This window comes from Nannospalax galili, unplaced genomic scaffold (assembly GCF_000622305.1).
Source record: "Nannospalax galili isolate Female #2095 unplaced genomic scaffold, S.galili_v1.0 scaffold1357, whole genome shotgun sequence".
Taxonomy (NCBI): Eukaryota; Metazoa; Chordata; class Mammalia; order Rodentia; family Spalacidae; genus Nannospalax; species Nannospalax galili.
Genome location: NW_008339987.1, coordinates 136,659 through 147,663, shown reverse-complemented (window position 1 = coordinate 147,663; position 11,005 = coordinate 136,659). Strand labels below are relative to the sequence as shown.

General features: G+C 48.4%; 1 protein-coding gene across 1 annotated transcript in view; it reads left to right on the top strand.

Annotated features, from left to right (window-relative positions):
• The window catches only part of Nol4l (nucleolar protein 4 like), a 127,472-nt gene that overhangs the window by 38,188 nt on the left and 78,279 nt on the right, over window positions 1-11,005 (top strand). The window contains exon 2 of the mRNA XM_008834826.3: window positions 9,429-9,584. Within this exon, the coding sequence (XP_008833048.1) occupies window positions 9,429-9,584 (156 nt within the window). The remainder of the gene's footprint in view (window positions 1-9,428; window positions 9,585-11,005) is intronic.

Sequence of the window (11,005 nt, the reverse complement as noted above, 5' to 3'; positions counted from 1 at the left end):
GCCCCCGCCTGAGCAGCTGTCAGCGGCGCGCGCGACCGGGCCAGCTCCAGCGCGCGCTGTCAAGTCATTAGCGCGCGGGCCGCGCCCCTCCCCCTCGCCCCCATCCCGGGGTGGGGCCCGCACCTGGGGCCCCCCGCTCGTTAGCGCACCCCAGTCGCCCGCCTCGGTCCGGAGGGACCCGCCCGCTGGGCCTGCCTGACTCAGAGCCGCCCCCTTCCGCCTAGAACACCACGAGCGCTCCGTCCCCGAGTCCCAAGTCCTCGGCCGAGGCTCTGGAGGGAGGCGGGTCCCCAGAGTCTTGGAGAACACCCCTCGGCCATGGTGGTGACAGCGGCCATGTATGGAGGTCTCGAGAGGGCAGGCGTGTTAGCGTTTCACCGGCAGCCCTCCTATGGGATGAAAGCCATGGTGTGTATGGTGTCACTTCACCCACAAGGAAACTTAGGCTGAGGCAAGAGTCCCCCCATCTGAGATCAGGACTGGATTGTCCTCCCGCTTTGACTCACCTCCAGAGCACCCTCCTTGCTGGAGTAGGCCAGACCCCTGCAGCCAGGCCCTGCCCCTGCCCTGTCTAGTGAAGAAGGCTCCATCTCTTGTCTTGTCTCCTATCTCTCCTGCCCTTCTTCCCACTACTTTGGCTCACTACTGCACTCTTTTTCTCCCCTATCCGTCTTCCTCATACCCTTTCAAGACCCCTAAAATTAACAAAGCCGAAAAGGGGGGAAAAAAAGGAGAGGCGCAAAAAAGGAAAGAGCCATGTCGAGTAGCTTGAAGGATATGACATTCGGCACAGTGGTTTGGGGGCCCATCCAAGGCTTTTTCTGTGGCCCAGGGTGTGCATTTCGGTCCTCGGCGTGATTTGAAAGAAGATGGAGGTTCAGTGAAGCAGAAAGGAGGTCTTGGAATATGTGAGGCTGTTCCAGATGGCAGGTGCGACTCGGTGGTGGCAGTGCTCCGGCAGTAACAGTTGGAGATTGAGCACAAGGGTGGAGAAGAGGCAGGTGCTACACCGAGTCCTCGGTGTCTTACTTATGTATTTATTTATTTATGGGGGAAGGCTCTTCCCTCTGCCCCATCCAGATCTGCAGTGTTCAGTGGAACAGGGTGTGCTGGGTGTGTGTGTGTGTGTGTGTGTGTGTGTGTGATAGAATTCCAGTGTGAACCTTGTTTTGAAGGGCTTGCTTGTTTTCAGTCTACTGTAGGTAGTATTCACAGCCAGTAGAAATAAAAATACTGTCATTGTTGCATTTGAGCAGTGCCCCTCCTCAGCCAAATCATGGAAGTTTCTCTTAGGGGCTCAGAGACTTATCTTGTGGTTGGTTTTTTTTGTTTGTTTTTTGAGCCAAGATCACCCTGTAGCCCCAGCTGGCCTGGCACTCACTATGTAGACCAGGCTGGCCTTGATCTTTCAGATATCCTTCTGCCTCCTGAGTGCTGGGACTAAAGGCATAGGCCACCACACTGGCTTATTGTGTTTTTCTTGTCTTTTTTTTGAAACAGGGTCTTCCTGTAGCACTAGCTGTCCTGGAACTCACTAGACCACACTGGCCTTGAACTCACAGAGCTCCATCTGTCTCTGCCTCCCAAGTGCTGGGATCAAAGGCTTGCCCACCACACCCAGCCTATTCTGTTTTTCTTTTTGTTCTCTCAGTTTCAAGTGATTTAAAATTTTCCTCCCCACCTCCTCTATAAGGCTTCTGCAGGGACCTGACTCCTCCCCCTTTAGTTCTTCTTTTAGCTCTTCCCAGGGTTGGAATAAGACTTTGCCCCCACCCTAAACTTCTAAGACTGGAGTCCTAGCTAAATTTATTAAAGTGAGGACCCTGGTGAGTCTGGGAGGAGCATGCCCAGGGCATGCCCAGTGGCTTTTGTTGTAGTCTCAGTCTCTTTATTGGCTGGCTTAGATGGGCTAGAGCAGCATCCTCCAGCTTGCCTGTGCAATCAACCCCCTGAAGTCCCAAACCTTCACACAGGTGGAAGCCGAAGGTGTGCCCCCCCCCCCGCCGCCCCTGTGTGTTCTGCTGGCTGATGTCACCTCCTAGCAACAATCTTGTTGATTTTCATGCCTTGTCAAGAGTTGGATCTGGAACACATCAAGAGGGTATAGTCTAAGGACTTTCTCTGTGGTCCCTTCCTCTCCCATACAAGGAACTCACTTGAGAATGTCCCTGCTATTTAGTGACATCCTCTCAAGTATGGACTCCTTGTGACCAGAGGCATGCTCCCCTATTATAGTGATGGTGGTGCACTAAATGGCGCCCTGTGGCCTGAAATGCTGTTCCCACCTTGATAAGTATGTAACTTATTACTAGTGAGTGACATCAAAGTTCCAATGAGGATGACAGAACCGCCATCCATTAGCAATTGTACTGCACTTGCCACCAAGGGCAGGGGTCCATTTAATTGGTTTCTGTAGGAAGAAGGACAGATTCCGTCAAAGGGGCTCACCTGAGGGATGCTCCCAAGGATTGCTGTGAGGCCACCTGGCAGGAGCCTAATGACCTGCTAAGACACGCTGGTCCCCTTTATTGGTCTGTAGCTCTGGACATAGCAATCTTCCTTGTGATGAGCATTCAGATCACTTGAGGAAACTGAGGAAGCCAGAAAACACCTGTCAATGGATGACCCTCCTAATTAACTTTTCCAAGAAGTCAAAATCAGATGCCAGGATGCTAGGGGCTCCTGCTCTTTCATCTGTAATCCACAAGAAGTTTCTGGGCAGATATGTTGAATTTATAGTAATGTTGCCTAATGAAATTTTTCTATTCCCATTATTAGGAAAGGTAGCCTTCACTAGCACTGAAAATATTAACATTTAAAGGCCTGAAAGCACAGAATTTGGCCATATTTAATGAGCCAGTGCCAGTTTCCCTAACTGGTTACCTCTGTGTCTCAGTCATGGAGACATTCTAATTGGCAGTTCTCAAAATCTCTTGCACCATAATCATCTCAGGGGCCTTTTACAAAACCCCAGGGCATAGATTTGGTAGGTTGAGGTAGAACCTGAAAATATGCATATTTCTCTTGTAGTCTAGTGTGGCTTTGGGCTCCCTATAAAAGCATGCATAACCTGAACTTCTGATGCTTTGACCTGAACCTTCTGAGCGCTAGTATTACAGGTGGACACTACCACTCCCAGTTTACACAGTGCTTAAACACAGAGCCTTGTGTGTGCTGGCAGGCACTCTACCACATCTCCAAGCCCCCAATTTTTAACAACTTACCATATAAATCTAGTGCTGCTTGTCTAAAGCCCACACTTTGAGGACCAGTGCTCTAAATATTTTGAAATACCAGCTATATGTAAAAGTGGACATTTGGTGATTGCTTCAGTGACTCACAACCCAGCTTTTAGATTAGAACTCATGAACTTGCTTTAAGGGAGTTGGTGATGTTCAAGAATGTTGGTAGTTCCATACATTTAAAAATCTTTTGCCATGCCTGGTTTGGTTAGCCTGGGTCTGGTTGACTATTTTAGAGTTGGATGGCTCTAAAAGATGGAGTATGTTACCATGACAATGTTTTTCCCCACAGAGGAAAGCCCCAGTGACTGGGTATTTTTCATGCCCTTTCCCATGGAATGCTACAGAGTTTCTTTCCATCATTCCTGTCTGGCATTTCTGGGAAGCTGGGTAGTCAGGAGACCACCAAGTCCCCTTTGACCTAGTCCTATAAGTAAAACAAATTTCCTTTGGCAATCTAGCGTGCAGCTTGTTTAAAGCAGTGGATTAAGTGATGCTGACTTAAGTACAGGCAGAAGTGGGTTGGCAGGGGCATCCCAAGGCTATGGGGAGGACTGGGGATATAGCTCAGTGGTGGAGCACTTGCCTGGCATGTACAAGGTGCTTGGCTCAATCCCCAGTACTAAACAGGAGAAAAAAGAGACAAGGTTCCCAAGGCTATATGGAAGACACTTTGTGTTCCCTTAATTAGCAGCTCGATCCTCATCTCCCTTTAGCATAAAAGGTCATTACTTCATGGACGCCAGGCAAGGCAGGTCCATGGTATATGACTGCTGTCAGATCTCTTTACATCTTCCCAGGTTTCTTGTTGAAGACATCCTGGTGTTCTTCCCTTAGGGTGTTATATATTCAGTATCTAAGAGGCCACAGCTCAATAGAGGACAATTCAAGGTATGCTCTGCAAACCTTGTGTGATCTGAGTTCTGGTTACTACTAGTCCCTCTCTTCTTCTCCTTTTCCTTTTTTTTGCGGGGGGGTTTGAGACAGGGTCTCCCTGTAACCCCAGGTTGCCTGGAACTAACTGTGTAGACCAGGCTGGCCTTGAACTCACAGAGCTCTGCCTGCCTCTGCCTCCTGAGTGCTGGGAATAAAGGCATGTGACACCACCACCAGCTTCTCCTCTCCTTTTCTGTGTACAGATCTGGCATAGGGACAGGTGGATTAGAGGACCCAAGTGTGAACACCAGCAACCAATCTTTCTTAAGGTCTTGTTATATGTCCCAGTCTGGTCTGAAATTCACTATGTAGCCCGGCTGGCCTTGGCCTTGAACTAATGGCAATCTTCCTCCTTCAGCCTTCCGAGTGCTGGGATCATAGATGTGCACACCATACCTAGCAGATAAATTAGTTTTTAAAGACAGAGCTACTGATGACTGCTCCCTTGAAGTTTCCCTGGAATAATTTTATGGCCACATTGGACCAGCTGCAAAGCCACTGCTTACCCAAGTGTGCCTAAGAATAGAGGTAGGAGGTGGGATGAACCAGGCCAGGTGCTGTATACTATATTTCATTGTTTTATTTGTATTTTGAACTTAGAGGAAAGCCTATTCCAAGTTTTGGACAACTTTAGCATATTATTTAAGAATTAAGACTATTATGTATTTCCTCTGGTGGTGGGTATTACCCCCCAGGGATCCCCTTTGTCACGGAATAGTCAAAGGGTCAAGAGATATGGCAGATTCCTAAACATAAAATGTCTAGACTCGGTGCAGAGGGGGGAGGTGGATGCTTACTATGCCTAATATTGTCAAATGCCTCACACATTCTTTTTCCTCTTTTTTATTTTTCATGTGTATGCATGTGCGCACGAGTATATGTGTGTTTGCATGGTTTTTTATTTTTATTTTTTATTTTTCAGAAGAAGCATTTCATTACAGCTTTAACATATTCAACAACAATTTCCTGAGCAAAGATACATCTCTTTCAAAAGCGACTATAAAATTTTGTGGGGTGCATGTGTGTGCTCATGCATGTGGAGTCCTGAGGCTGATGTTTGGAATTCCTCATTGCTTTGCCACCTTATTTTTTGAGGCAGGATCTTTCAGTCAAATGCAGATCACACCAATATGGCTGTCTCCCTGGCCAGTTTGCTTGTACATGAATCTGAACTCTGGTCCTCTTGCTTGCTCAACAAGCTTTAACTGTGCACCATCTCCCTAGGCACATAGATCCTCTCACACATATTCTTCCTTGATCCTTAGAATATATAATTAGGACTCTCAAAGCCTGTTTTATAGGTGGGAAAACAGTTTCAAGAAGTGAAAAACAAAGTGACCCACCCAGGTTCCTGAACTGGTTCCTGCCTTACCTCTCTAAGACATTACCTCTTCATTAGTTTGATATCTTCATCCCTTCTCACCAAAGTACTTCCTTTTTCAGAGGAATCTCTTTCTGACTGAAACAGGTTTTTTCTTTTTTCTTTTCTTTTTTTTTTTTTTTTTTTTTTTTTTTTGTCTTTTTGATACAGGGACTCCCTGCAGCCCCAGCTGGCCTATGACTCACTACATAGAACAGGCTGACCTTGAACTCACAGAGATCTGCCCTGCTCTGCCTCTCAAGTGCTGGGATTAAAGGTGTACGTCACCATGCCTGGCTGAAACAGCTTTTCTATCTGCCTCTAAGTAACTAAACCAATTCATCAGTGTTCCTCTGAATCAGAGTGAACAAAATGTAGAACCTACCCCTTTATAAGGTCCAAGAAATTAACATTTAAAAACATTTAAAATTTTCATTTTAATTTTATTTATGTTTTGGGGGTGGGGAGCACAAGGGCTTTGTTTGTGTGTGTGTGTGTGTGTGTGTGTGTGTGTGTGTGTGTGTGTATGTTTAGGTCAGAGTCTGTTCTTTCCATCCTGTGGGTCCCAGGGATTGAACTCAGGCTTGGCAGCAGGCACCTTTACCCACTGAGCCATCTCATAAGCCCCAAATTAGCATTTTAAAATATTTTTTATCATAGGGTCTATTTTCTAAAACTTTGTTTGCATGTGCATATGGATGTGTGAGAGTGTGTGTGTAGTGTGTGGGGGGGGTGGGTGGTGTACATATATGTGCGTGTGAGTGCATGTGTACACATAGAGGCCAGAGGAGGATGCTGGGTATTCTGCTCTGTCACTCGTTACCTTATTCCCTTGAGACAGGGTCTTTCACTGGACCTGGGTCTTTCACTAGGATGGTGGCCAGCACTGGGATTACAAGTACTCCCATGACTGTGACCAGTTTTTTAGGTGGGTTCTGGGGATTCAAACTCAGGTCCTCTTGCTTGTGTAGCAAGAACTTGTATCCTTGGAGTCATCTCCCCAGCTCAGAAGTTAACTTTTTTTTTTTTTTGAGACATGGTCTCCTGTATCCCCAACTGACCCGAAACTCACTATATAGATAAGGTTGACCTCTATTTCACAAAGATCCACCTGCCTCTGCCACCATGCCTGGCAGAAATTAGTACTTTTTTTTTTGTCTTTTTTGAGACAGGATCTTCGACTATGTAGACCAGGCCAGCCTTGAACTCACAGAGATCCACCTGCCTCTGCCTCCCGAGTGCTGGGATCAAAGGCATGCGCCACTACGCCTGGCAGAAATTAACACTTTTAAAATTAAAGTTTAATAGACATGCAGAGGACGGCACAGTTACAAGTGTGCCTAGTGACTTTTTAAATAAACTGTGTACACCTGTATAACCACAGTCAGATTGAGAAGTAGAAATCCAATTGTATTCATTCTCAAGCTTCATTTTTGCTATTGCAAATCTCTGATTAAAAGTGGAGAGATGGCTCAGTGATTAAGAGCACTGGCTGTTTTTGCAGAGGACCCAGTTTGGTCCCCAGCACCCACATGGTGGCTAACAATTAATTATCTGTATCTCCAGTTCCGGGGGATCTGATGCCCTCTTCTGACCTTCATGGGCATTGCATGACATGGGTACACTTACATACATGCAGGCGATACACTCATACACATAAATATTTTTTTAAAGTGTATTATAGCTGAGCTGAGGGAGGTGGCACAAAAGAATCACGCTAGCCTCAGCTACATAGGGAAGTCAGCCTGTCTCAAGAAGAAAAGTGTATTATAACTGACCAGTCACAATACCCATCATGTCTCAACTCTTGTCAGGGCAGTATCTGAAGATCCTCCGAGTGTGGGTAGTTATGTCAGGTAATGAACAAGCTGGTCATTGATGAGCCCTTAAAGATGGCTTAGGACTTTAAAGGTCTGGGATTCCCCTGAGAATGAAGTAAAATGTAAGTCCTGAGAGAGCTTAAATCTGAAAGGACATGGAATTTCATAGCTAATCAAACTCAGGGAAGTTGAAAGGTTGAGTAAGGGTAGCTGGCTCAGGCAACGTTCCTCCACCCATGCATGCACACATATAGATACATGTGCACACAGGGGCCTACTGAGAAGACTCTACTGAAATGGGTTTTGACTGGCAAGAGGACTGTACCAGACTACTTAGGGCATAGCCCAGGGTCACCATGCAGAGATGCTGCCCAAGAGTTCTAGGTTTAGTAGCTCACACCACAGACACCCAGAAAGAAGGCCGGTGGCAAAAAGACCTTCCCATTCTGCCATCATGGTGTGTCTGAAAGCCATGAACTAAAACCAAACCTTTCTGTGGCACACCAGTGAGGCCTGTGTTCTCCTTGGACTCCAAAGTCTGAGGACCTAAGCCATCTTGTACTAATTCTCAGTCAGCCACTGTTGTCCAGGCAAGCCCTGACCCTCATAACCTCCCAGGGCTGTGCTGTTCAGTTCTATCATAACTAGGGCAACTTAGCAAAACACTTCTTAATAGTAGTGTTTATGGAAATGGCTCTGTGTGCCAGGCTTGGTACAAAGTGCTATAGCCATATCTTACTTATTTCCCATAGAAATTCATGGGCAAAGGAGTGCTTCATCCCCATTTTACAGATGAAGGGCTGAGGTTAAGAGAAGCAAGATAAGTACTCAGGGTCACACATCACTTGAATGATAGCACAGAGTGTGTCTAAATGATCCTGCTCTGCTGTTATTTAGCCAACCACCTGCTCAGCAGCAGTTTTTTTGCAAGTACCTATTATGTGCTAGGCATTTTTCTTGGTGTGACCCAGCAGATGAATTCCATACCTCCATGGGACTGACCTCCTTGAGTGTGTGTGTCAGGGCCCAGGGGAGGGTCCTCTGGGGAAAGATTATCTTGGAGTTGTATCTTTTGATGCCTTCTCCAAAGCTCCTGAGTCCTTACCATTTGTTTTTGGTTCCTGAAGCCCTGAAGTTCTAGGAACATTCCCAGTCTCTCAGTGGGGAGATGATGGACTTGAGTCTGCTGTCCTGGGGACTGTGCGTACCTCATGTATTGTAGACCAGGATCTGCCTTCACAGAGCACTGGCCTGGCCTAGAACTTATGCCTGGAGACTCCCTGTATCTTCTCTCCTGGTTGTATGGGAGGGTAGGCACCCACCCACAGCTGTTTGCTATGAAGAACTCAGTCACCATCCTGGCACATTTTGTCAAGTCAGCTGACAGCACTCATGCTAGCCTGATAAGAGGCCCAGGGGGCCCATGGCCACCCTTCTCCCAGCCCTGCCACCTCCACGTGGCCTGGTGCCTGTTTTTCTGTGCATCTCCCCACACAAAGAGCCCGGGTGCTGTGGCTGGTGCTCAGCTGCTGGGGTGGGGAGGGTGGGCAGTGGTGAAAAGCTTTACAGAAAGGCCTGAGCTGAGGCAGGAACCACCCAGGTGATGGGAGCCAGTCCCCTGGGGCCCCAGCCCAGGACCACAGTGAAAGGTTACTGCTAATTGGTGAGCTCCTGATGGGGACTGCATCTATTTAGCACTCCCCCCGTCCCCAGAGACATCCAGGATGGTCTTGGCACAGCATGTGATTCGAGAGCTCCCTGTGAGTCTGGCACAATCTGTCTGGAACTGTGAACATGGAGCCTCTTGGTTTTCTAATTTGTCCTTGCGTTGTTGTGGTTCTCTGCCCATTGTTGCTGGTAGATTTAGTGGCTGCAGCCACACTGACTTTGGTACCCTCTCCCCAGACCAGCAGGCTCACTCTTCTCCCCAGCCCCCAGCCCCACTGTTGGAGGCCTTGCTGGGCCAGGGAGCAGCTAGATCCCTGCCCCTGACCTGTGGCCTGGCCTCAGGGTTCAGCTCTCACCCACCATCAGCCTTGACACTAACACAGCTTGTCCACCCTGTCGCAGGGGGCAGATGGCCTGTCGGAGCCGGAGGGCATCTCTCTGAAACGGGTTGCTGTGGTGGAAGATTTCTTTGACATCATCTACTCGATGCACGTGGAGAGCTCTGCAGAGCCAGGCAAAGCCCCCAAGCATGCTGGGCAGAAGAAAACCTACCGAGCGGTGAGATTTCTGTCTCTGCCTCTGCTGGCAGCCTGGGGCCTTGGCAGGAGGCCATGGGCTCTGCACATGTTGGGCGGGAGGCGGGGCAGGGAGCTAAGGCGTGATGAAGCGGCCTTTGGGAATCCAGGGGGGCATGGGGCAAGGGCATGGCAGCCAGAGATGGCTCACAGGGTGAGGGGCGGGTTCTGCGGTCAGAGCACAAAGAAGAAGCAGGTTGAAAGGAAGAGAGGGAGGAAAGGAGAGGGGCAGGGCAGGGAGGAAATCTTCCTCTTCCCAGTTTCTGCTTCATTCGCTGCCCCCCCAAGCCCCTTGTAGCCTGCTGGGGGAGTGCAGATAATAGGAATCGCAGGAGCCAGTGCTTCCACAGCATGGCATAGACTGCTTGCCAGCCTGTCCTAGATGCTTCCTGAGTGTGAGCTTAGCCAAGTCACCATAGCACTGTAAGACAGCCCTGTGAATTCCCCAGGGACTGTGGGTCTGAGGACCTGCTCTCTACCCTTGAGGTAGTCACAGTTGGATTTGGGGTGGGGAGGCTGAGGGCAAAGGGAGATACCCCAAAGTAAGACCTCCAAGGCCTGTCTCCAAGACCAGTTTTGAGAGAGCAAGAACCAGGTACCCAGGGTGCTCAGCGAAGGTATGGCCAGCCCTGGGTGTTTAGTGCTAAACCTGGGGCCTTCATGGAGAAAACAACATGTAACCTGGCTACTTATGCTTTGAGTAGGCAGAAGAGAGTAATGTGGTGATCTAGAGAAATGTCATATATCAGGGAGGTGGAAGACCAGAGGACTGTGGTCAGGAGGGGCCTGCCAGGCAAGACCTCCTTTATTTGTTGCTTCCTCATCTGAATCATAGCTCATGTCCAGCTCTGAGCCCACAAGCCAGGTACTTTGTTCAAGTCCAAGCCTCATGGCCATCCTGTAACTAAGGCACTATTCATTTCCTAAAGAAACAGACTCAGAGACTTGAAACACCTGTCACACAGCACCCGAGTGGCAGTCAGCTGATGTCTTCCAGCCCCTCTGTGTTCACTGTCTCTCTAGAATTAACGTTTCTGGGGCCAGGCTTCCCTACCTATGGCAGGTGTGAACCTTCTAAGTTCTGTGTATAGACAGCTTTGGGCTGTAGTGGAGGTGGCCTGTGTAAGTATGATTTCCCTTATGTGGCCTGATTTCCAGGTGTCCTTGTCCTCAGATGATGGCTTTGCCCTGTTTGGGAATTTAGGATGAATCCTGTGTTAGGGACTCAGAGAAGTTAGGAGCTAAGGTGAGGGTCAAAGGAGGAGGTCACCCTGTCTTCTGACCCTTCTTTCTCCTCAGTGTATGTGTTTAAGGAAGGGTGTGAATCTTAAGGGTTTATTTCCGCTTGAATCCATGGAAGGAAAGACTACCAGGCTGGGACTTCTTGGAATTAAGGAGACCCAG